This window comes from Schistocerca americana, chromosome X (genome assembly GCF_021461395.2).
Source record: "Schistocerca americana isolate TAMUIC-IGC-003095 chromosome X, iqSchAmer2.1, whole genome shotgun sequence".
Lineage (NCBI taxonomy): Eukaryota > Metazoa > Arthropoda > Insecta > Orthoptera > Acrididae > Schistocerca > Schistocerca americana.
The window spans coordinates 715,316,979-715,342,410 of record NC_060130.1 but is presented as its reverse complement, the minus strand read 5'-3'; the positions used below and the strand labels follow the sequence as shown (position 1 = coordinate 715,342,410).

At 41.5% G+C, this 25,432-nt stretch overlaps 1 protein-coding gene across 3 annotated transcripts in view; it reads right to left on the bottom strand.

Annotated features, from left to right (window-relative positions):
- LOC124555557 (transmembrane protein 43 homolog) overlaps positions 1-25,432 on the bottom strand; it is a 248,401-nt gene that overhangs the window by 6,580 nt on the left and 216,389 nt on the right. For all 3 annotated transcript variants that reach the window (XM_047129516.1, XM_047129515.1, XM_047129514.1), the window contains exon 7: positions 9,968-10,151. In XM_047129516.1, the coding sequence (XP_046985472.1) occupies positions 10,000-10,151 (152 nt within the window). In that variant the 3' untranslated portion in view covers positions 9,968-9,999. The remainder of the gene's footprint in view (positions 1-9,967; positions 10,152-25,432) is intronic.

The following is a 25,432-nucleotide window of genomic DNA, read 5'->3' as shown; positions in this document are numbered from 1 at the left end:
ACAACAAGAAAGGAAGCAATATTAAAGTTTAACATCCTGTAGGCAGCGCAGTCATTAGAGAGTGGGAACAAGCTGGCATTACGAAATGATGGGAAAGAAAGGGTCTCATACACTCAACAAGTATGCAGGTTACCAACATACTGTGAAACTGTCTAAAACGTTTATAATCTGTGGCAACATCGTGCACATAGGGCTGGACAAGAAATAAAATAACTGTTACAAATAACAAATTACCGAGAGTTTATAGTTATCATAATAATAGGTTGTCAGTATTTGGCTTTGATTTCAGTACCAACCAAAGTTTTGTGCCATTTGTTTTATGGCGTTCATACTATCATGGATGTCATATGTTAGTTATACTTTCTCAAGAATAGTAAAATCATTTAACTTGCCATCTTTTGGCCGGTTTTTGTACTTATTTCCGAAAACCTTCTATTACACTATCGACTGTTATTATTTCGACTGTTCTCAACAACAACTTAACAACTAAGATTAATACTATAACATCAAACGGCCTGTGCCTTGCACTGTTCTCAACAACTGTATAACAGCGAAAAGTAGTATAAACGTTTAACGCCGTGTGCCTGAGTTAATGCAGTTATGTATTAGTGAGTTGTTATTAGGAACAGGCCATCTATTAAGACATAAAGGACTCCTGAACACAATCATAGAGGGATATGTCGAGGGAAAAAGACCAAGAGGAAGACCACGACTGAGGTACGTGGATCAAATCGTGAAAGATGTGGGATGTAACACCTATAAAGAAATGAAGAGAAAAGCTGAAAGACGCACAGAATGGAGACAAGCTGTCATTGTAGCTGTTGCAAACCAATCCTTGGATTGACCACTACAGAAGAAGGTTAGGAACAGACACTGACAGTCATATCCGCTGAACTGTGCAGATACGGAAATGATACATTCTCATCTGTAAAGATAAATACCTGTCAACGGCGAAAGTCAGCGCGTTCAGTTTCCGAATAGACAAATTTTACATGGGAAGTAGGCATGCTATGCTCGGTGCACAAAGAAAATTTCATCCAAGAAAAACAATATGAATTAAATTTGTTCTTCCTTTGGCTTTAAAGTTTATGGTAGTGGAAGAAGTGTGAAAATAGTATTTATTGTACAATACTGAGAATCGTAACATAAGCTGCCACAAATTCGAGTACGAGTTAGAACTTGGAGCACGAATTCTAACCACTTTGCTATATTTTCAGGTGTGTGAACTACATTTTTCGTCCATTATAGCGAGAGAATTCAATGTTCCACTGACAGCAAAACTGTAGTTTACGCTGCTGGCTTAGACCGTCCTCATCTGAAGAAAGATTAGTTTCTTAGTTTCTGGGTGACCTTATGTGAGATTGTTGATTTGCAAGTGTGTGATTTCGCAGTTGTACACTGTAAACAACATTGCTATTGATAAATAACTGTCAAAAAATTTAATATTCCTTCTCATTTTCCAGATACAGTTTCCACTCTGATGTCTCGCTGCCCCAGGTAACCACATACATAATCATAATCTGGAATAGAACAATCTAAATATCGCAGGAAACGGTTGGAGATGCCACAGCTTAAAAATATTGTAACTTAAAGAATAGGTACTCATACTAATTGCATAGTGCCATCCAAGTCATTATAATACCTGAAAATATATTAAACATACTGCGGGTTATTTCTCATAATACTAAAAACTAATTTCGTTTGCCTTTTGAATATGAAACACATCCCATGCCCCTAAATTTTCAGCCATGTCCTTATTTATAACAATTTGGTTTTGTATGTTATGGCTGATCACATACATTTGAAGAGAGTGGAAAGTGGATATGTTCAAGTTAAAGACTTGATGATTGATGTCATATGACTATGGAAATACTCTGATTAAAAAAGATGACAATTACAGTATATCAACGTATTGTTAACTATCCTTAAGATTTAAATTTATGGGTATTTTGATTATGACGATGATGATACTGAGATTCTGGACGGAAAATGTCTCTGCTTCATTATATTAGTGGTTACTGGACATATAATTTTGTTAAAAAAACTTTAAACACGGCAAAGTTTCTCTGATGACAGAAACTAATTTGACAGATAGGTACAGCGTTAATATACAAAGTGATTACAGTTAAAGTTAAATTTTCAAAACGCTGTAGAAATAACACCACTGGTCAGAATAACGTCAATTTCCAGCGAAATGTTACAGGAGAAGGGGGAAAACGTATGGCAGAAGAAAGAAATTGTGTGAACATTGATAAGTAAATGGCGCTGTATGTGTCAGAATGAGTCAATGAAAACACCTGTCATGTGCACGACCCATTGAAGTTGGAATAAACATGCCGGGTTCTCGGTTTTTCCTCCTTTCGCGTCTGCGACGTCTGTCATGACTGTCTCAATGCAGGAACGCGCTCTGCTTGTAAAGCTGTATTACAAGAATGATGACTGTGCACACATCGCTCCGCAGAAGTTCCGGACACTGAAGGGTTTCAGAAAAGGCATTGGTCCGATGATTGTCGTGGGTCTGGAGAAAATGATTCTGAAATTCGAAAAGATCGGTTCTTTTGGTGTGCAACCCGGTAAATGGAGGAAACGAATTGACTCGACGTCAGTGAAAACAGTGGCCACAGCAATGTAGGAAGAGACGAGTGGTGATGTGAAAACGTGTAGTGCACGGATAATTGCCCGAACATTGGACATATCCGTGAGCATGGTGCGTAAAATCCTACGAAACATCCTTCTTTGCTATCCATACAAAATAACCCATGTGCACGAGTTGCTTCCTGTTGACCTAACAGCATGAGGGACCCTCGCTTTAGAATTTCTTGCTCGCATGAAAGTGGACAATGATTACCCGTGGAAGATTTTGTGGACAGACGAAGCCCACTTCCATCTGACAGGATATGTCAATACACAAAATTGTCGAATACGGGCAACGGAAAATCTACACGCAGATCAACCGGTACCACTTCATCCTGAAAAGGTCACGGTGTGGTGCAGGTTTACGGCATCATTTACCATACACCCATATTTTTTCGAAGAGACAGGTGCTTCCGGTCCTGTTACCTGTCCTGGTAAGCTCTATGAGTGTCTTTTGCGTAACCACGTCATTCCAGCTCTCCAACAATGTGGGTGTGCGGATGGGATCATTTATATGCAAGATGGCGCACCCCCGCACATTGCAAATCCAGTTAAGCAGCTGTTGAGGCGCCATTTCGTAAATGGTAGAATTATCGGCCGCCATTTCCCTACAGCCTGGTCGTCCCGGTCACCCGATCTTAATCCGTGTGACTTCTGGCTGTGGGGCTATCTGAAAGATGTTGTGTTCAGTGTTCCGATTGCAAACTTAGCTGCATTGAAGGCATGCATTGAGCAACACATTCTGAACTTGACCCAGGAAACAGTTCGATCAGTTGTGGAACATGCTGTTTCTCGTTTTCAACTTGTTGCAGAAAACGGTGTACAGCATACTGAACATGTTTTGCGCCAGTCACGCGGAAATTAATAATCCGATTTGATTTTGATTGATGCTTTTTATGCAGCTTTTAGCCTCAAGACAATGGCGTCAGGACAATCAAAAACCGATGTGAATGATGCTTTTTATGCAGATTTTGGCCTCAGGACAATTAAAAACCGTTGTGATTGATGCTATTTTTGGGCTCATGACAAATAAAAACAAATGTGATTGATACTTTTTATGCGGTTTTTGGCCTCAGGACAGTTAAAAACCGATATTTCCCATCCGATGTAATATGACCTTGCCATGGTGGACAGGCTTACGTAACTAATAGTATTACACCTTTACACCCATGCACACTGAGTATTACAGTTTGTTTAACGTCAAACGTACACCATAGGCATTGTTGTATGATTCATTTATAATGTAGTTATTCATTATTTACTAGTAGAAAATGAACATGTGTTTATGAATAAGAGTTCCCATTCTTTTTTTTAAAAAAAAACTGAAGAAGCAACGGTCATACGTTTTGTGAAATTATTGGTCTGAGAGTAAGAAATAAAATAGATTAGAGACACATTTCACAAGTCTTTGAATGTTGCACGAAATCATGTACAGCAAATGAGAGTGCACAGTGAACCTAATAGCCTACACCAGATAAATATTCTGGTGTTAACTTTAAAATTCTTAGCCAAGTATTGAAATTTAAATTCTCAAACGCCACCTCATTTTTCGTACACGATTTAAGCATGATTCAAAGGTGAGTAAAATGTTTCTCTAATCTATTTCATTTCTTAGTTTTAGACAAATAATTTCACAAAATATTTTACCAGGACTTTCTTTTCAAATTTTTTTATTTTAAAATTTGTTATTAGCAGTTAACGTCATAACGTCATAACTCGTTCTGTGCAGACCTTGAATAGAAGAATTTTTAACACTTTATTTACATAGAAACCAGCAGCTCTTCGTAAAACGTTTCAGTTTTCCATCAAATCACCAATTAAGTGTTTTTTAATTAGCCCGATTACTATCAAGCATTTAAACCTATTCTTTTTTCCAAAACTAGGCCTCATTCTCGTTAATTTGATTCGCCATTGGCTCATTTCATACTCTTCTCTGACTATGAAAATTCGGATAAAAATCCATTGTGATCGTGTTATGGTCTCCACATGGTGTCACTCGGATGCGGTATGTAGGGACATGGAGTCAACACAGCTTACGTTATAGTAGCTTCTCATTTATCATTATTATTGAGGTAGGTCAGGACAGCATATGAACTTCCTTTATCTTGTTGAAAGATAACGTCACGGTGACTTCGCAGATAGGGCAGAGCCACCAGTCTCATCACGTAAAATATGTGACGCCTGCTATCTTAATTACCTGTTTTTCGAACCAGACGTAACCATGTTGTATACCCAAAGGCTTTCCGGTCGACATAGCCAGGTGTTGGACCAGTACGACGATTACTAGTGCAAACTGGTAACGTTTATTCTCCTTCGAGCTTCCACACACAGATAGATCCATTGTGTGCTGTATACAGCTTATATTATAATTTTTAGAGTAAACGCATACATTTCAAAGTATACGATACTAGAAGCAAAAAAGTCTCAGTAAACATAGGTAAGCAAACCCGAACAGTTTGCAATATAATTGCGACTTCGTGGTTACCAACCAGCATTGACTTGTTTCTGTGTAACCATCATCCTAGTTAGGAAAACGTTAACAATACTGTAGGCCTACAATCAAGAAAAGTTATTAGAGATACTTTGATACAAGTGTAAGTGTCCAGAATTAACTTGAAGACAGATACACGACTGTACTCGTAGTTAAAGGAAATGTTCAATGTTTTGTTCTTGTTTCCGTATGCAGGCCTGTACCCGGCGCCACAATGAGTTTCGAATGCTTTGAAAGACGCCTGGATCATTTCGAAAATCTTGAGAAGCAATGACAAGTCTTTGCTCCAGTTCCTTAATTGTGCTAACCGGAATGGCGTACATAAACCTTCAAGGTGACCCCAACCACAGAAATAAGTACGGTTCAAATCAGCTGATCTTGAAGGACACGGTACAATGGTTCAGGTCAGGTGATCTTGGAGGCCACGGTACGAGTCCTACTATCCCAGTCCACCTCTTGCCATATCGGCATGTGTATGTCGTCTCACCACAGCCGCAAAATGTATCGGTGCTCCATATGCATGCAGCGTATCCTCTGGCGCTGCTCTAAGGAAATAACCTCAAGCAATACGGCAAGACAACGCCGCAGAAACGGGAGTTAATTCCGTCCGTCGAGTCTGTTTGGTAACATGTATGGCCCAATAAGACGATCGCCTAGTAGTCGTACCTATACATACAATGAGTAACGTCGTTGATATGGAGACATGCACAGTATGTGAGGTGGAGCCTAGATGACTCCAAACATGAGAATTGTGATAATTACACACACCATCGCAAGTGAACCCTGCTTCACCTGTAAATAAAATGTTATTGTCGAAAACAGTGTTGCCTACAGCTTCTTGTTGCAATCACTGATACAACATTTGTCACGGACCAAAGTCCGCCTCACCAAGACACTGATCTCGTTGGAGGAGGAGGTTAGTGTTGAACGTCCCGTCGACGACGAGGTCATTATTGACGGAGCACAGTCTCGGATTAGGGAAGGATGTGAAAGGAAATCGGCCACGCCTTTTCGAAGGAACCATCTCGGCATTTGCCTCAAACAATTTAGGAAAACCACGGTAGACATAAATCAAGATGGCTTGATGGTTTGAACCGTCGTCTTCCTGAATGCGAGTCCAGTGTGCTAACCACTGCGCTATGTCGCTCGTTCATCTCGTTGGAAGTACACTGCATTGAGAGCTAGTCTTACTTCCATTACCAATCGCAACGTCAGAACTGCCTCTCTCGTGGTTTCGCCTTTCCCAAACCCAAACTTACCGTCATCTAACACATCCTCAATTTTCTTTTCCATTCTTTTGTATATTATTCTTGTCACCAACTTGTATGCATGAGCTGTTAAGCTGACTGTGCGACAATTCTCGCACTTGTCAGCTCTAGCACTCTTCGAAACTTTGGGGACGATATTTTTGCGAAAGTCAGATGGTTTATCGCCAGACTGATACATTCTACACACCAACGTGAATAGTCGTTTTGTTGCCACTTCCCCCAATGACTTTAGAAATTCTGATGGAATGTTATCTATCCTTTCTGCCCTATTTGATCTTGATATTTTGTGCATTTGTCCTGAAACGCTGATCATTTGCATATCTAAACTTTCGTACACTTCATGCCAATTGGATGTCTTTTACATCCCGTTTTTACGACGTTGCAATTTTAATGTAATGGAGTTGGTGGATAACACTGAAAGCTCGGGGAAGCTGTTTGTGAGTGAGCCGGCTTTACATTAAGAAGTCGTAATAGCGTGAAATTGGCACATAACTTTTTGATCACTTTATTAGCTTGATATCGGTGACGACAGTAAGATACACAATATGATCAAAAGTATCCGGACGCCTGTTAGAGGACCCTTCGCCTTGACGACGGCTTGAACTCCGGTGGGGACGGTTACAGTGAGGTGAATGAATGTCTGTGGAAAAATGGCAGCCCAGCCTTCCTCAACAGTCGAAACCAGCAATGTTGGACGGTGGTGTCTGGAGCGAAGTCAACGTTCTAAGTCATCGCACAGAGTTTCCTGTGTACTGACGGGACGAGTGCTTCTCTGACATCTCGGACACATCGTAATGTCACATATGCGTGAGTTCATTCGAAGCAATAGCTCCCTACTTAGTAATCATATACAACCGCTCGCTCACCGATATATCTGTACCTACAGATTGGAAAATTGCGTAGGTCGCACCAGTGTTTAAGAAGGGTAGTAGGAGTAATCCATCGAACTAAAGACCTATATCATTGACGTCGGTTTGCAGTAGAGTTTTGGAGCATATACTGTATTAAAACATTATGAATCACCTCGAAGGGAACGATCTATTGATACGCAATCAGCATGGTTTCAGAAAACATCGTTCTTCTGCAACGCAGCTAGCTCTTTATTCGCACGAAGTAATGGCCGCTATCGACAGGGGATCTCAAGTTGATTCCGTATTTCTAGATTTCCGGAAAGCTTTTGACACCGTTCCTCACAAGCGACTTCTAATCAAGCTGCGGGCCTATGGGGTATCGTCTCAGTTGTGCGACTGGATTCGTGATTTCCTGTCAGGAAGGTCGCAGTTCGTAGTAATAGACGGCAAATCATCGAGTAAAACTGAAGTGATATCAGGTGTTCCCCAGGGAAGCGTCCTGGGACCTCTGCTGTTCCTGATCTACATAAATGACCTGGGTGACAATCTGAGCAGTTCTCTTAGGTTGTTCGCAGATCATGCTGTAATTTACCGTCTAGTAAGGTCATCCGAAGACCAGTATCAGTTGCAAAGCGATTTAGAAAAGATTGCTGTATGGTGTGGCAGGTGGCAGTTGACGCTAAATAACGAAAAGTGTGAGGTGATCCACATCAGTTCCAAAAGAAATCCGTTGGAATTCGATTACTCGATAAATAGTACAATTCTCAAGGCTGTCAATTCAACTAAGTACCTGGGTGTTAAAATTACGAACAACTTCAGTTGGAAAGACCACATAGATAATATTGAGGGGAAGACGAGCCAAAGGTTGCGTTTCATTGGCAGGACACTTAGAAGATGCAACAAGTCCACTAAAGAGACAGCTTCCACTACACTCGTTCGTCCTCTGTTAGAATATTGCTGCGCGGTGTGGGGTCCTTACCAGGTGGGATTGACGGAGGACATCGAAAGGGTGCAAAAAAGGGCATATCGTTTTGTATTATCACGTAATAGGGGAGAGAGTGTGGCAGATATGATACGCGAGATGGGATGGAAGTCATTAAAGCAAAACGTTTTTGTCGCGGCGAGATCTATTTACGAAATTTCAGTCACCAACTTTCTCTTCCGAATGCGAAAATATTTTGTTGAGCCCAACCTACATAGATAGGTAGGAATGATCATCAAAATAAAATAAGAGAAATCAGAGCTCGAACAGAAAGGTTTAGGTGTTCGTTTTTCCCGCGCGCTGTTCGGGAGTGGAATGGTAGGGAGATAGTATGATTGTGATTCGATGAACCCTCTGTCAAGCACTTAAATGTGAATTGCAGAGTAGTCATGTAGATTTAGATGTAGATGTAGATATCTAGTAAATATGGTCTCTAAAATACATGCCTTAAGAGCTATGAGCACTTGTTCAGTGGAAGAGATGTGTTTCACGCTAGAGAAGACAAAAAAGTCAGTAGAAGAGATGTGTTTCAAGGTAGCAAAGACGAAAAAGTGCACATAGCTCTTAAGGCGTCCATTATAGAGCCCATGTTTACTGGACAATTTTTCTTGTTTTAGTCCATACTACCACCTCCCAAAATATGTAAAGCAAAGAGCCTGCTGTAGAAGAGATTTGTTCGACAGTATAGAAGACGAAGAAGTGCTCAGATCTTAGGGTATGAATTTTAAAGCGCCCGTTTACCACACTCGTTTGCTTCGAATGATTGTTTCTGTCATATACCTGAATACTGACCATCTCGTCAGGGACGTCTTGTATGTATTGCGATAACTGACCCGTCTGTCCCACGCACATGACTTGGCAAACCATATGACGTATAGTATCCGATGATGAACCAACAGCCTCCGAAACTAGTCGTGCTAGTAAAATACCATTTACAGATGAAGTGGATTCTGCAGTCTTATCAGTGTAGTGCTGGTTAGCGGTGTGTGTTTTCGAGTTCAGAGGTCAGGTCTGGGAGACTTTCTGAAATCATTTATATTACTAAAGGGCACTGGAATAGTGCGTGCCGGATTTTATTTCAATGCGAGACTGGCGACACTCATTAAAACAAAAATATGGAAGGAAGATAAGAATTTAATGTCCCGTCGACAGCGCGGTCATTAGAAACGGAGCGCAAGCTTGGATTACGAAAGAATGGGGAAGGAAATTGGTCGTGCCCTTGCCATAGAAACCATTCTGGTATTTGTCTGCAGCGATTTAGGGAAACCATGGAAACCGAAAATATCTGTGGACAGGAGGGATTTGAACCGCCGTCCTCTTGAATGCGAGTCCAGCGTGCTAACTACTGCAGCACCTCGTTCGATTCAGCAAAACACTTTTCTGAACTGTAGTAGTACTGAGAATTAATACGAGTCCACCGACAAACGCTTCCTAGTAGATCAACCGAGCAATCCGTCGCGTAGTTTGTGCCGCGCGGCGTAAATCACCGAGAGTGTGTGGATTCCGTTCGCGGGCGCGGGAGAGCCTTCGCGCAATCCTACGATGCACTGAGACAGAGACGAAGGAATCTCATCCACCACCAAGAGACATAACGCTAATACCATGTAACACAGCCTACAGCCTTTGTAATGGTCGCAGTTTGGCGAGAAAGTAGTCCATATCAAAATTAAAAATGTATGCACGCTCTTATTATAAATGTAAATTAATACTACGAAGTGGATAAAAATACAATAATACTTACCTTCTTTTAAACAGAGTTCTCAGAGACATATCTTACGGTGATGTGCGCAACCCAGACCACAATAATGGTAATGTTGCGCCAATAGCCATCGTTGCTGAAAATAGTGGGCGATATTGGAACCAAGCCACAGCTACCACCAACAAAGTAGCTGACAGAGAAAGTGCACCATTTGTCGGCTTCCAAACTGTATTATCAAAAAATTAAATACATAGTGGTGAGAATCCGTAATAAAACCAACATATTAAGAAGCACATTCAGACAACAATAAAGTAAGTTGTTGGACACATGTTTATGTTTTCACAGTTAAACAAAAGTATCACTACGAAAATTTTTGGGATTAATTCGAAGGTACCATTCCACTTTTTTCTATACTTTTGAGTTTAATGATAACAAAACGTGTTATATGTTGACATATTTATCACCGGAACATTTCCTGATTGGTTGAAATAGGCTGACGTTAAACATATGAGCTTGTATTATTTTTAAATCAAGCTATTTATACACGTCTTCTTAACATAAATAATATTTTTTGTCCAACATACGGGGTACGTTGATGCAGGCTCTGCAGTTGTGCTCTTCATTTTGAATACAATGCCAGCATCAGTTGTATTTCCTTTTTATTTTAAAAACCAAGACCGGTTTTGGCCGACAAAGTCGTTCCGTGTTCTCTCAAGAAGCGCGGCGTATATCAATGGATAATGGCTTTGGAGGCCAAAACCGGTAGTGGATCTTCAAAGTAAAATTAAAACTGCAAATCTTGATGGCATTTTATTCAAAATAAATAATGTTGACCGAATCCCACTTCGAATCTCTCATGTTGAGAAGGCTACTTACGCACGTTGAATTGCCTTAATTTATTAGGCACTAGGTAAAAACATATTAATGGTGTCTGATAATGAACAATGAAAATGGCAGAAAATCGGTAAAATCCAGTACCATCTGAGCTACAATAAAATATAACACACCACTGGAAAGGAAATTTCAGGAAGAAGGTTCTGGTACAAAGGTATGTTTGGTCCGCTGAAAACTGTACGCAATTTTCATGTTTCATAATTAGATAATTACTATAAAATTGATATATCTCAAATAAAACTCTATACAGTGACCAGCTGTGTGTGTATCGATGATGCTTTTCAAATGAAATTGCATGGTGTAAAGATATCAGCGATACACTAAATTCATTAGCCATATAAGCGGCAAACCGCTAAAGAACTTTGGCTCTAGTTCGTAAGTAATAAAAATTGAAACATAACAAGCACAAATTCATGTGTTAAGATTAATATAAAATAATAATAACACAACACTACCTTTACAGATTTATATGTGTTTGATACAATTAAAACTATATACTGTAAACTATATAATGCTAATTTTCTTACTTACAAGCAAACACTGAGGGAGGTAACTCCTGAGACCGCCACAACAATGGTATTGAATAATGGTTTCACAATATCATGTGTTGCTGTTGTTGTTGTGGTCTTTAGTCCAGAGACTGGTTTGAGACACCTCTCCATGCTACTCTATCCTGTGCAAGCCTCTTCACCCCAAGTAACTACTGCAACCTACATCCTTCTGAATCTGCTTAGTGTATTCATCTCTTGGTCTCCCTCTGCGTTCAGTACTAAATTGGTGATCCCTTGATGCCTCAGAACGTGTCCTGCCAACCGATCCGTTCTTCTAATCAAGGGGGACTTATGACCTCCGATGTTAAGTCCCATAGTGCTCAGAGCCATTTGAACCATTTGACCCATCTAATCAAGTTGTGGCACAAATTCCTCTTCTCTCCAATTCTATTCAGTACCTCCTCATTAGTTACGTGATCTACCCATGTAATCTTCAGTATTCTTCTGTAGCACCATATTTCAAAAGCTTCTATTATCTTCTTGTCTAAAATGTTTATCGCCCATGTGTCACTTCCATATATGATTACACTCCATACAAATACTTTCCAAAGACTTCCTGACACGTAAAACTATACTCGAAGTTAACAAAATTATCTTCTTCAGAAACGCTTTCCTTGCTGACATCAGCCTACATTTTATATCCTCCCTACTTCGACCATCATCAATTATTTTGCTGCCCAAATAGCAAAACTCATCTACTAATTTAAGTGTCTCGTTTCCTAATTAATTCTCTCAGCATCACTTGATTTCATTCGTCTACATTCCATTATCCTCGTTTTGCTCTTGTTGATGTTTATCTTATGTCCTTTCAGGACACTGTACATTCCGTTCAACTGCTCTTCCAAGTCCTTTACTCTCTCTGACAGAATTACTATGTTATCGGCAAACTTCAAGGTTTTTATTTCTTCTACCTGGATTTTAGTTCCTACTCCAAATTTTTCTTTGGCTTCCTTTAGTGCTTGCTCAGTATGTAAATTGTGTAACATCGGGGATAAGTAACTATCCTGTCTCACTCCCTTCTCAACCACTGCTTTCCTTTCATGATCCTGCATTTCACTCCCTGTATCTTAACCCTGCCACATTTAGAATTTGAAAGAGACTATTCCAATCAACATTGTCCGAAGCTTTCTCTAAGTCTATAAATGCTATAAACGTAGGTTTGCCTTTACTTAAGCTATCTTCAAAGATAAGTCGTATGGTCAGTATTGCCTCGCTCCGTGCCTACATTCCTACGGAATCCTGACTGATCTTCCCCAACGTCGACTTCTACCAGTTTTTTTCATTCGTCTGTAAAGTTCGTGTTAGTATTTTGCGACCGTGGTTTATTAAACTGATAGTTCGGTACTTTTCACACCTATCAGCAGCCGCTTTCTTTGGAATTGGAATTATTATATTCTTCTTGAAGTCTGAGGGTATTTCGCCTGTCTCATACATCTTGCACACCACATGGAAGAGTTTTGTCATGGCTGGCTCTTCAAACGCTATCAGTAGCTCTAACGGAATGTTGTCTACTCCCGGGACCTTGTTTCAACTTAGAACTTTCAGTACTCTGTCAAATTCTTCACGCAGTATAATATCTACCATTTTATCTTCATCAACGTCCTCTTCCATTTCCATAACATTGTCCTCAATTACATCGGACTTGTAGAGACCCTCTATACCCTCCTTCCACCTTTCCGCTTTCCCTTCTTTGCTTAGGACTGGTTTTCCATCTGAGCCCTTGATATTCGTATAGTTGGTTCTCTGCCTGCTTCATTTATTGCATTTTTACATTTTCCCCTTTCAGCAATTAAACTCAGTATCTCATGTATTATCCAAGGAGTTCTAGCAGCCCTCGTCTTTTTGCCTACTTGATCCTCTGCTGCTTCATTATTTCACGTCTCAAAGTTACCCATTCTTCTTCTAGTGTATTCCTTTCCCACGTTCTTGTGAATCGTTGTCTATTGCTCCCTCTGAAACTCTCTACAACTTCTGGTTATCCAGGTCCCGTTTCCTTAAATTCCCACCTTTTTGCAGTTTCTTCAGCTGTAATCTAGAGTTTATAACCAATAAATTTTGTTATATAATCTATCTGAAATCTTCCGGTGCCTCCAGGTCTCTTCCACGTAGACAATCTTCGCACGTATAGAATCTTCTTTCATGATTCTTAAACCAAGTGTTAGCTATGATCAAGTTATGCTCTGTGCAAAATTCTATCAGGCGGCTTCCTCTTTCATTCCTTACACCCAATCCATATTCACCTAACACTTTTCCTTCTCTTCCTTTTCCTACTATCGAATTCCGGTCCCTCATGGCTAATAAATCTTCATCTCCCTTAAATATTTGAATAATTCTTTTGACCTCATCATTTCTTCAATCTCTTAATCATCAGCGGAGCTAGTTGGCATTTAAACTTGTACTACTGTGGTAGGCGTGGGCTTCGTGTCCATCCTGGCTACAATAATGCGTTTACTATGCTGTCCGTAGCAGCTTATCCGCGTTCCTACTATTTTATTCATTATTAAACCTACTCCTGCATTACCCATATTTGATTTTGTACTTATAACCCTGTATGCACCTGACCAGAAGTCTTGTTCCTCCTGCCATAATGTCATACTGCATGAATATCTGCTGTTGGATGTACTTACATTTCTTTCATTGTACAACAATTCACGTTGATGAGAACTAGTAAATAATACCTAATAGCATAATAACATTATTGATAAAGTTTCCATCGGCGCATTAGCATGCTCATTTTGGCGTATTTAGATTTAATATGGTTTGTACAAATGTTGTAAAAGAAACTACTTGCGAGTGTGGTTAGAGGGCAGAGCACTCATACATATCTGATGCGGAGGAGTGAGAGCAGGCAGAGACCCTTATACATTATCTGATCAAACGTATCAGAACACCCTTATATAATAAGAAATTGACCACTAGATATCACGAAAGGCGGAACCGCTAGTATAAAAGGAAGCGGGAAGTGCCATCTTGTCAGTAGTAGTAACAGCAGAATGGATAGACAGGAGGGCTCTGTGACTTCGAATGTGGCCTACTCATTAGACGTCACCTGAATAACGAATCCATCGGGGACATTTCAACCCTTCTAAAGCTACCCAGTTTGATGGTTGAGGAGGTGAATGTGAATTGGAAATGCGAAGGGACAACTACTGCTAAACTAAGACCAGCAGACCTTATGTCCTGACGGACAGGGACCGTCGAGCACTGTGGAAGGTAGTTGTAAAAAATCGTATGAAATCAGCGGGAGGAATAACTCGTGAGTTCCAAAGTGCTACCAGCAGTCCAGCTAGCACCACGACCGTGCGTAAGGAATTAAAAGAGACTGGGCTACAATAGTCGAGCATTCTCTGTAGTCAATGCTAAGTGACGCGTTAGGTGGTGTAAAGAGCGATATCACTGGGCAGTAGATGTCTGGAAACGAGTGATTTGGAGTGATGAACCACTCTGTACCCTGAGGCAATCCAATGAAAGCATTTGCGTTTGCCGAATTCTAGGAGGACTTTACCTGCCATCATGTGTAGTTCAAATGATTCAAGTGGCTCTGAGCACTATGGGACTTAACTTCTGAGGTCATCAGTCCGCTAGAACTTAGAACTAGTTAAACCTAGCTAACCTAAGGACATCACACACACCCATGCCCGAGGCAGGATTTGAACCTGCGACCGTAGCGGTCGCGCAGCTCCAGACTGTAGCGCTTAGAATCGCTCGGCCATCATGTGTAGTGTCAAAAGTGAAGTACAGAAGAGATGGTGGTATGGGATGGGATGTTTTTGTGGATAGGGTGTGGTTCCCTTATGCCGCTTGAGAAATAACTAAATGTAATAGGATATGAATGAATTTTACAACATTGTGTAATGCGTACGGTAGAGGAACATTTCGGAGGTGATGACTCTATCAGCATGATAATGCATCCTGGCATGAAATAGCATTAGTGAGGCTATGGTTTGTGGACAGTAGCATCCCTGAAAACGACTGGCCTGCTCTGTGTCCCAATCTGAACGCACTGGAACACCTTTTGGATTAGTTAGAACGTCGACTTCGCTCCAGAACCCTGCGTTCAACGTCACTACATTCTCTGGTTTCAGTTCTTGACGAAGAATGAGGTGTCATTTCTTCGCATGCATTCAGACACCTCACTGAAAGCATCCCCAGTAGTTTTCAAGCCGCCATTAAGATGAAGACTGGACACACTTCATTCTGATGTCCACTAACAGATGACCATAAGTTCTTGATCAGATAGTGTATAAGGATAGCCTGCAGACAGAGAAGAAAGACTAGCGTTGCAAATTTTTAGATGCATAACCTCCTCTGTTTTATGATCGGTAATTTCGCGGGAAGCGTTAGCTGGGGTTAGTGTGAATCTCAATTTTGAAGTGTAAAGACATTTTCAAGAAGTATAACCTCTCTACACAGTACATTATGGAGTGACGATCGAGAACTGAAAGAATTTGACCTGCATTACACTTCAAGGGCTGGGCTTACAGTTTGCAACAGGACTGGGTTTCATGTACAGACTATGACGTAATTCAAATGTTCACTCTGAGACTTTAACATTTTTCCATTGTCTTTTGGACCCATAATTTGGACTGAGTGAAGCTACTTCAGGTTTAGAAGTGCTTTAATGACTCACTTGGGGCATTACTAGCACTGATCATAGAGGAGAAGCTGATCAGTTTGAAGAGTAACGTCGACTTGTGAGTTAAACACAGATTTTGGGGCATGAACAATGCTCTTTCATGTAATTAGACTTGTAATTATTAATCGATGTTTCCACACTTGAGTTGTCGCTGGTCTTATTGAAGGTTAATTAGTTTTGTATCGTCTAAAGAGAGTCAGCCGCGAACCTACGTTTCTACAATTTAATTACAGTTTTGGTAGCTGCAGATGAATAACTTCAGGAGCATGCCGCGGCGATGTATAATCAAACCTGAACAATCAACGAACCACAGCTAATCATATTGACCATGCGGTATCTATGGTCTGTTTGGCAAGTTAACAAGCTTTTGATTTTATTACCAACAAACATGTTAAATTGTCCTCATGTCACAGGAAAAGCTGAAAAATTGTTTAAATTATATTCTTTGAACAAGAAATAAACGATGTTGAAATGAAACCATCATAAATGGTCATCTTAGCAATGAGCTATCCGTTGCAGCTGAGATGCATAACGGTAACTAATTTTACCGTAAGAGTGTTTCGTTCACGTCATGGCCTCACTGAAAATGAAAACCTGCCATTGCGAAACGGTTGTGGTGCTCATACAACCACTCTAGACTTTGTTTCAACATCCTTTAGGGTACTTTCTGAACGCAGCTCGGGAGTGTTATTGGCCTGTACGAGTTGGCTTCATTAGTTTGTTTAATGTGTTTCCCTATCGGCACTATTCGTGACGTCTTGCATTCGGGGATAATGAGTGTTTTGTTCCAAATATTATTAAACATACTACAGAGATGGCTCTTCCCTTTCTGAGTTAATGAAGATACCATGCGGTATTGTATATTGTCAGTCCCTGGAGCACTACTTCTCCCAGATAGCAGGCCTCCGTTCAGTTCTCCAACACTAAAGCAATTGTTCAAGAAATTGTCTCCTTCTTTACCTTCCTCATCACTAAGTTGTTCAACTGAGCCTGCTGCCAACTGTTTCAAGCAGTCATTTGCTAATTTGTTCGGAACCGATGTGATACATTGTTGTCCTAAACTCTACGTAAACTCTTACTTCGTTGCCAGATGGCTACGCATTGTGGAGGCTGTTACACAGTTTATGCATGGAGATTTCTCCTTATTTTTGAATGGTCGCTTTTCATTTCTCTGCAGTCTATTGAAATTTCTACAATTTTCTTCCGAAGCGCGCCTTCCGTACAGTTTTATGATGTTACTTCGGTCCAGCAATGTATTATTGGATTCCTCATACCACAACACTGGTAATATTGTAGTTTTTGGAGTAATGATTTTATTTTGTGGAACAGATACCGTTACAGCTTCTTCAATAGAAATAAAATTGGTGTAGTCTGTCGTTGCTTCTTTGCTTTCTGGAATTGTATTTGTTCCAATCTGCTTTCCGAATATTCCACTTCTACGTTGGCCATATGACACCACGTATCGCTACTGCGTCACATCTAAGAACAGTGGGTAGATTATCAGATCCAAAGAACTCTGCTACTACTTTCCACGTGAAGTCTAAAGTTAAAATAGTCGACACCAAACTTTAATCTACAGCGCTAAACCGTTGGTGTGGTGCAGGTATCCTCGTCGGGGAACCGTCATTTACAACGATAAAGTTATCGTCGTTGGCAATCTCTGCTATCATTTCGCCGACACTAAGTAGGGTGATGAGCATGAAAGCCACTTGGTACTATCTTCGGTTGCGCTATCGAATTAAGCAGCATATCCAGTTGTTTCGTTACAGTCTCCCTTTGCGATCTGTAAATCGACATTACGATTTTCATTCTGCATCATGTAGGTGAAGCAAGTAGAAGAGATATCTCTTAGCTACCATTTACTTAAATTTTATACGCGATTTCTTTTCTTATGAGAAGTGTACTTTCCCATGTCCATCATCTCTGTAAGATCTAATTACTTTAAACCGAGAAAACAGAAATAGTTCATTTGGCAGCAACAACGTTTGAAATACTGCACATACTGATGTCTGGTTGGAGCGTAAAACATGTTGGAGGCTGTGTTTGTTACTTTTAATGGAACGAGTTCTCCTGTGAGTTATATTCTTAAATACCCCTCCATTGTTGTAAGCCAGATCCACTAGCGATTCTGCGATGAATTCTTTACGTTAGTGTTGTTCGATCCTGCAGGTGGGCTACCAATTATCTGTCTTAATACATTCGTTATAAACTGCCTCTATAAAGCCTTTCTGAACAATTGGGCCCTGCTGAAGCATGTGGGACTGCTATGTATATGTGTTGTTTCCTATCGGAATTTTTTAAATTCTACTTGGGATCTATAAGCTCTTGTACGCATTATATGGTATCGAATGTACTCTTTCCGCTACTGTCTCCGCCTGAGCCCTATTTGCTTCATTGTTGCTTCTTGAACTCTGAAAAATGTGGTGTCGTTCACTAGTATATCTAGCCGTCATCGGTAAAACACGTAGTCTGTTGAAGCGGTTGACTTGCAGAAAAGCTGTTCCTTACATTTTGTGATTTCGTGTTGTCCACTTGTGTCAGGCGACTAGACGACTAGCTATAATGTAATAATTATAGTGAAAGTAACGATAAGAAAAGGGGATGGGAAAAGGATAGGAAGGAAATAATGGCTTGCAGCTGCAAAAGGCACTGTGGCAATGCAACGGCAAAAGCTGAAAATTTGTGCCACGCTGTGACTCGAACCTGGATGCTCTGCTTCTGTGGAACGGTTGCCTTAACCACCCCGACCATGCGCACACGCTTTACAGCACCTCTCAATTTCTAACTTCCCTTCCGTCGCACCGCAACGATCCCCGCCCATTAATACCCCACTAGCAGATTTCTGATTCCCGTAGGACTTCGTACGATGGTTGTGCATACGCCTGAAACTTTTTCGTCAAACAGCAGTCGTGCCCATAGAACGATAGATATGAGTGGTGTCCGTTCCGTCGGATAAGTCCGACAATACGTACCACTCATGTCTTTAATAGCTGTGCTATGCTGAGGGTATACAAATATCTGGGAAAGCGTTTCCCGTGACTACGTCTACGTGCGTCACGAAACTTAATTGTGAGGCTGCTTCCCGGTATGCTATGACTTGCTTATGCACTGCTCAATTTTCTACTGTCGGACGTACTCCGACCACTCTAGAATAAGACGGATTCCCTGCTGCGCAGTGGACGTAGAAGGGGGGTGTTTGTATGTCACACCCGTTAATGCCGTGCAGCCCAGCGTAGTGTGCGCAGCGTTTCAGACAACGACATTGTTTACTAGCAGACCGTATTGTAGGCAATTAAAACGGTGCAGAACAGGTCTCACATACGGTCCAACAGAACAGCGGACACCACGTATATAAACAGAGTCGGGCCGTTTCTGCGCTTTGAAGCTTACACGACACACCGGCCACGATGTTTCCCTAATCTGTCCATTTTCGTTGATTTTTCTTAACACACCGTTTGGATGACTAAAAGACAGCCATTGTTCCTTCGTCTGACCATTCAATCATTGTATCTTTTATTATACCCTGTTGTCTGGTATGGAAAGTTACTATTCAATTTTAACACTATTGCAGCCAGATGATATAATTTGCGTAACAGTGTTAGAGATATAGCGGTACTTCCCCCTTTTTGCTGGTGGTGTTATTGATTTTCACTACCCGCCAGGGTAGCCGAGAGCGCTAACGCGCTGCTTCCTACATTCGGGTAAGCGCGCCGGCCCCGGATCGAATCCGCCCGGCGGATTAACGACGACGGCCGGCCAGCCTGGATGTGGTTTTTAGGCGGTTTTCCACATCCCCTAGGTGAATACCGGGCTGGTCTCCACGTCCCGCCTCAGTTACACGACTCGCAGACATTTGAAACACATTCGCACTATTTCACGATTTACACTAGACGCAGGCAGCTGGGGTACACTTCTTCCATCCCAGGGGGTATGGGGTGGCGGCAGGAAGGGCATCTGGTCACCCCTTCAAATTAACCATGCCAATTTCGTACTTAACCCTGGCGACCCTGCGCTCATTGTGGGATAAGGGCAGTAGCAAAAGAAAGAAAGTTATTGATTTTCACTGATGGATGGAACCAACGCTGCGCTCGATGCTTGTTATGAAGCTGGTTCAGGACCATCTGTCGTTTTCGTAATTTTGTGACTGCTGCTTGGACCACCTCACGAATCTTTGCACGCTTCTGGGCTACAGCTTCTGATGTAACTGTGTTAACGATTTCCATGTCATGACTAGAGATTTTATCTTATGTGATTTCGACGTTATCTTGTTCCTCATGTACCACTGCTAGCGCATCTGCCACTATGTCGCTTGTTGGTCTGGAATTATATAACGTCTGGGGTGGATTTAACAAGGGCAGTTCGCTACTACCAGAAACGCGCTCCCCACAATTGCCACCATACATGGTGACGAACAATGTGTAGTAACACTCTTACTGGTGGCCAGTGTGGTCGTGCGGTTCTAGACGCTACAATCTGGAACCGCGCGACCGCTACGGTCGCAGGTTCGAATCCTGCCTAGGGCATGGATGTGTGTGCAGTCCTTAGGTTAGTTAGGTTTAAGTAGTTCTAAGTTCTAGGGGACTGATGACCTCAGATGTTAAGTCCCATAGTGCTCAGAGCCATTTGAACACTCTTCTTCTTTTTCTTATGCTTTTGCCCCGCATCGGCGCAGGATCGGCATGGTCATTACCGGATTTAGCATGGTCAGTTTAAAGTTCAAGGGGTATCCGGATGCCTATCCTGTCGCCACTCTGTTACCTCCCCGCCACGGTGCGAAATATCTGCACCCCAACTGTCTGCATGTAGTGTCATTCATGTAAAAGTGAGCGAAAGTTTTCTAAATGTTTGCGAATCGTGTAACCAAGGCCGGACTTGGCAACTAGCCCGGTGTTCACCTAGCAGAGGGTGGGAAACTGCTTAAAAGCCACATCCAGGCTGGCCGACACACCAACCGTCGTCACTAATCCTCCGGAAGCATTTAATCTGGAGCCTGCGCGCCTCCCCGTCCCGGAAGTGGTGCTTCAACACGAACGGCTATCCGACTGGGTCAGCTATATTTAGTAACACTAAAACACTGAAACACTAACACCCGCGTCGAATAACATAGGCACACACAGATTTATCCGCCAGATCACGAGGCAGGCGCGACAGTACGCTACGAGACCAGGAAGTGAACTTATGTTGAAAATAAATTCAGTTGGAGGAACATATCATACACCTTCTGAGAGACCCTAAAAAGTATTTATTTACTGTGCTTACGATGTTACACCTAGGTGTTACATAACTAAAAAATAAATATACATTCCTTACTTTCGTTAGATATTGTTTCGTGGTATCATATTTTGGGATAACTGTTTAATTCAAACTAAACTATACAAATTCGAAAGAGAGTAATAAGAAGTACGTGTAGTGTAAATTCAAAACTGGTCTGTAGAGGCTTGGCCAAGGAACTGGTTATATTAACTGCTAGGTGTTAGTATACTTATCACTTATTACAAATTTCTACCTATACATCAATACACAGAATAAATACAAGGAATACTGACTAGACAGTGTGAATCGCCTAAAACTAGCACCGCAAATATTACGGAAATGAAAAGTGCTATTGATGTGCGGATGTCATAGAATGGATTGGTAGTCAGGGGCTTGTGTTGTTAGTCATTCAACAGATTGTAATAATACTTGGAAAGTGTATTTTTTGTGAAAACATACCTTTTTTTAAATCGAACAAAGCATATTGATATTGTCAAACTAAAAGTGGGGTAAATTAGAATGTCCGTGGTATTTGTTGCAAGATTCTAGTGGGCGTCGTTTATGAGATATCGTATTTTGAAACGTTCCCATGCAGATACAGTACGTGTGGTAGCACATACTAAAGAACAACCCAAGTGCATACACTATTTATATGGCTTCTGGCCAGTAATGAGACAACTGACCATCACAGGTTGTGTTCAAAATGGTCAGCAGAAATACACACTTCTAGCCTGGTATGGAGCAACTGCTGCACAGGTGATATCATCAAGTGTAGTAAGTATGTACTTCTACAGGCGTAAAATCGGGGGAACGGGCCTGACAAAGTACAGGTCCTCCGCGACCTATCCAACGATTTGGAAACAATTCTTGAAGACATTCTGTCGTACTTGGTGCACTATGGGCATGCATGTTGGTACCATAGGTTCCTCCTAGTCTGTAGAGGAACGTCTTCTAGTATCTGTGGAAGATGGTCTGTTAGGAGGCTGCGATACTTGTGTGCGTTCATTGTTTCTTCTATGAAAACAGGCCTGTGAGCTCATGGTTCACTATCCCACACACATGTTTCCACTCCATGGACGCTTACGTCCCACCTGACGAAGCCAATGGGTATTGTCAACAGACCAGTAGTGCATGTTTACCGTGAATGGTAAATGTGGCTACATCACTAAACAAAATACATGACACATCTGATGTAGCGTGTCCTAATGCTCATGTGCAGAAGTTAACACGGCTGTCATAATCGTTTCCATGCAGCTCTTGATGGAGTGAGATGTGATAGGGATGGGAACTTACGTCAATGGAGAATGTGTAGGAAACTTGCCTGACTCATGCCACTTCCTCGTGAGAATGCGCAGGAACTAACTTGCGTATCAGCTGCAAGAGCAGCAAGAGCATTTATTTTCCTCTCTTCTCTCGCACTTGTTTCCTTCTGTTATACTGTCTAGGTGTTACACTACCAGTTTCACGCAACTAGTTGAAGAGATTGATAAAAAATTTCCGAGATGTTTGTCGTCTATTGGGATATGTTGCCGCATACACCGTACAAGAACTAAATACACTCTTCCTATACTCACCATACACCATGAGCATGGCGGCTTTTTCTGCATAGGTAAATCTCATCGTCCACTCATGGCCTACTGCTTGAACTCTCACGCACTAACTGATTAGCAAGTAGCATGCACTCAAGAAACACTCATGCACACTGTAAGCAAACCCAAAAGCATCGTACTAAGCAACTATGCAGGTTAAACGGCACAAACAAGTATCGCTGTGGAAACTTTTCAAAATACGATATCTCGTAAACGACTCGCACTACGAACCTGCAACAAACACCACTGAGATTCTAATTTACCCCACTTTTAGTATGTTAATGTCCACAAGCATTGTCCCATTTAAAAAAGTGTGTTTCCACAAAAAATACACTTTCAAACCATTATTACAATCTGTTGATAGGGTAAAAATACGACGCCCTGACTACTAATCCATTGTGTGAAAACCACACAGTAGCACTTTCTATTTCCGCAATATTTTGTGGTGCAAGTCTTTGGTGATTTACCCTGTACATTAGGTTGATGCATAAGTTCTTAGCGTTTTGCATGTTGGTATTCCGACTGCTAAGTGTTTGTTTATAGATTGTCGTTCTTTGTTTGTAGTCAACTGCTGCTATTTCAGTTTACATAATGACATGTTGTCAGTTGGAGATAGTGAGTGACGCTGTGGACGATACACAACGGAGTGCCAAGTGAAGAAATCGGAACATTTCCGTCACAGTCTTCTGTTTGAGTTTAATAGGTGGGTGACAGCAGTGGAGGTAGCCAGAAATATTTGCGTCGTGTTTGAGGATAATGCCACTGGACAGAGCACGGCAAGAAAATGATTTTCTCGTTTTAAGGAAGATCTCCAAGTCCAGGACACCTTCGGGGATTGATGAAGTTAATCCACGATGATCCATGTCACTGTACTCGATAACTTGAAAATGTGATGAACTGCGTGTGGGTGCAACATGCTCCAAGCAAATGGTTCAAATGGCTCTAAGCACTATGGGACTTAACATCTGTCATCAGTCCCCTAGACTTAGAACTACTTAAACCTAACTAACCTAAGGACAACACACGCATCCATGCCCGAGGCAGGATTCGAACCTGCGACTGTAGCAGCAGCGCGGTTTCGGACTGAAGCGCCTAGAACCGCTAGGCCACATCGGCCGGCATGCTCCAAGCCAAAATCACAAAAAACAGTGGTTGGCCACATGTCCATCTCTGCTTGCTGTAACGTTACTGATGACGAGAAATGCTGTCGTTATGCGAACATTAGAAAAAGAAGGAATGGTTGAGCAAAAATAAAGCTGCAATTCCCTGTACAAAGTCATGCGCGCATCCGCAAAAGATAATTTATGCATCCGGTGGAACAGTAACGGTGCGGTGTACTACGAATTTCTTCCCCGAGGTTTCACCATCACTGCTGACATTTAAAGTCAACAACTGAAACGTCTCGCACACGCAGTCCAAGAACAATGACCAGGAAGACTGCGGGAAGTGGTGCTACTCCACGACAATGCCCGCACGCATTCTGCTATATTGACAGAAAAACGCTATATAGGAGTTGGTTTGGGAAGTCATTCCGCACCCTCCTTATTCACCTGATATTGAGCCCACAAACTTTCACCGTTTCCGCTTTCTATCGAACAGCTTTCGAGGACAATCCTTTCCGGATGAAAATGAGCACCGCACGTGTCTCGACGAGTTCTTCGCCTCAAAACCACGTGGTTTCTACAGTCGTTAAACAAAAAGTTACCCCGGCGTTGGCATACTGTTATAAATAATGAAAGAGAATACATTATTGATATTAAAGTCTCTGTTACATGTATCTGTTGTGTGTATTAAACTTATGGAAAAACGCTACGAATTTATGCACCAACCCAACATAAAATACGCAGTGGTATTTACTATTACCTGACTGGTGTCCATTATCCAGGAACACATATTTTCAGAAACTATTCAGCCTCCATAAGAAGTTTAGCTAGTAGTATATTGCAGTTTATGTGGAGACAGAGTAATTGTTTTGTAGCGTATTCCCTCCGTTCCAACAACAAATTTCTTCGCAGAACCAATTAATGTACACGATGCCCCCTTCATCTTGACCATCCCAAATAACTTTATGTCCAGAAGCAAATAAAAACTGTATCAAGAATATGTTGTTCAGCTACCAAGCACATTTTTTTAAATAGCACCCAATATTTTTTATTCGTTAAGTCACATCTTCTCCTCAAGATCTGTGCATAAGCATAACACTGTGTACCATTCACGTAATAATGATGTTATTGAAAAGGTAACACAAAACTGACTTCGACTCTCCTGTACTGAATCATAGTGTAGGCACCCGGGTAGTGTAGCTCGTCTACTTGCTGGAGCTGACAGTGAACAAACGGAAACACAAGGAAAGTACGCACCTGTCTCTCAGTCACAGGTCTTTAGTTGAATGGTTGTGTGGGTGCCGTGAATTCTAAGATGACTGCGTTGCCTTGGGTTGAGACTTTCCGTTTCCTCAAGCGTTGTAAAAAGACGAGGAAGAGTTCTCTGCAGAGTTCCTCTGCCTGAGTAGCATTACACCTAACTTTGTAGGTTAACGAGCATTTCGCTTTCATTTAAATATATGGCCGAAAGAGTCAGCCTA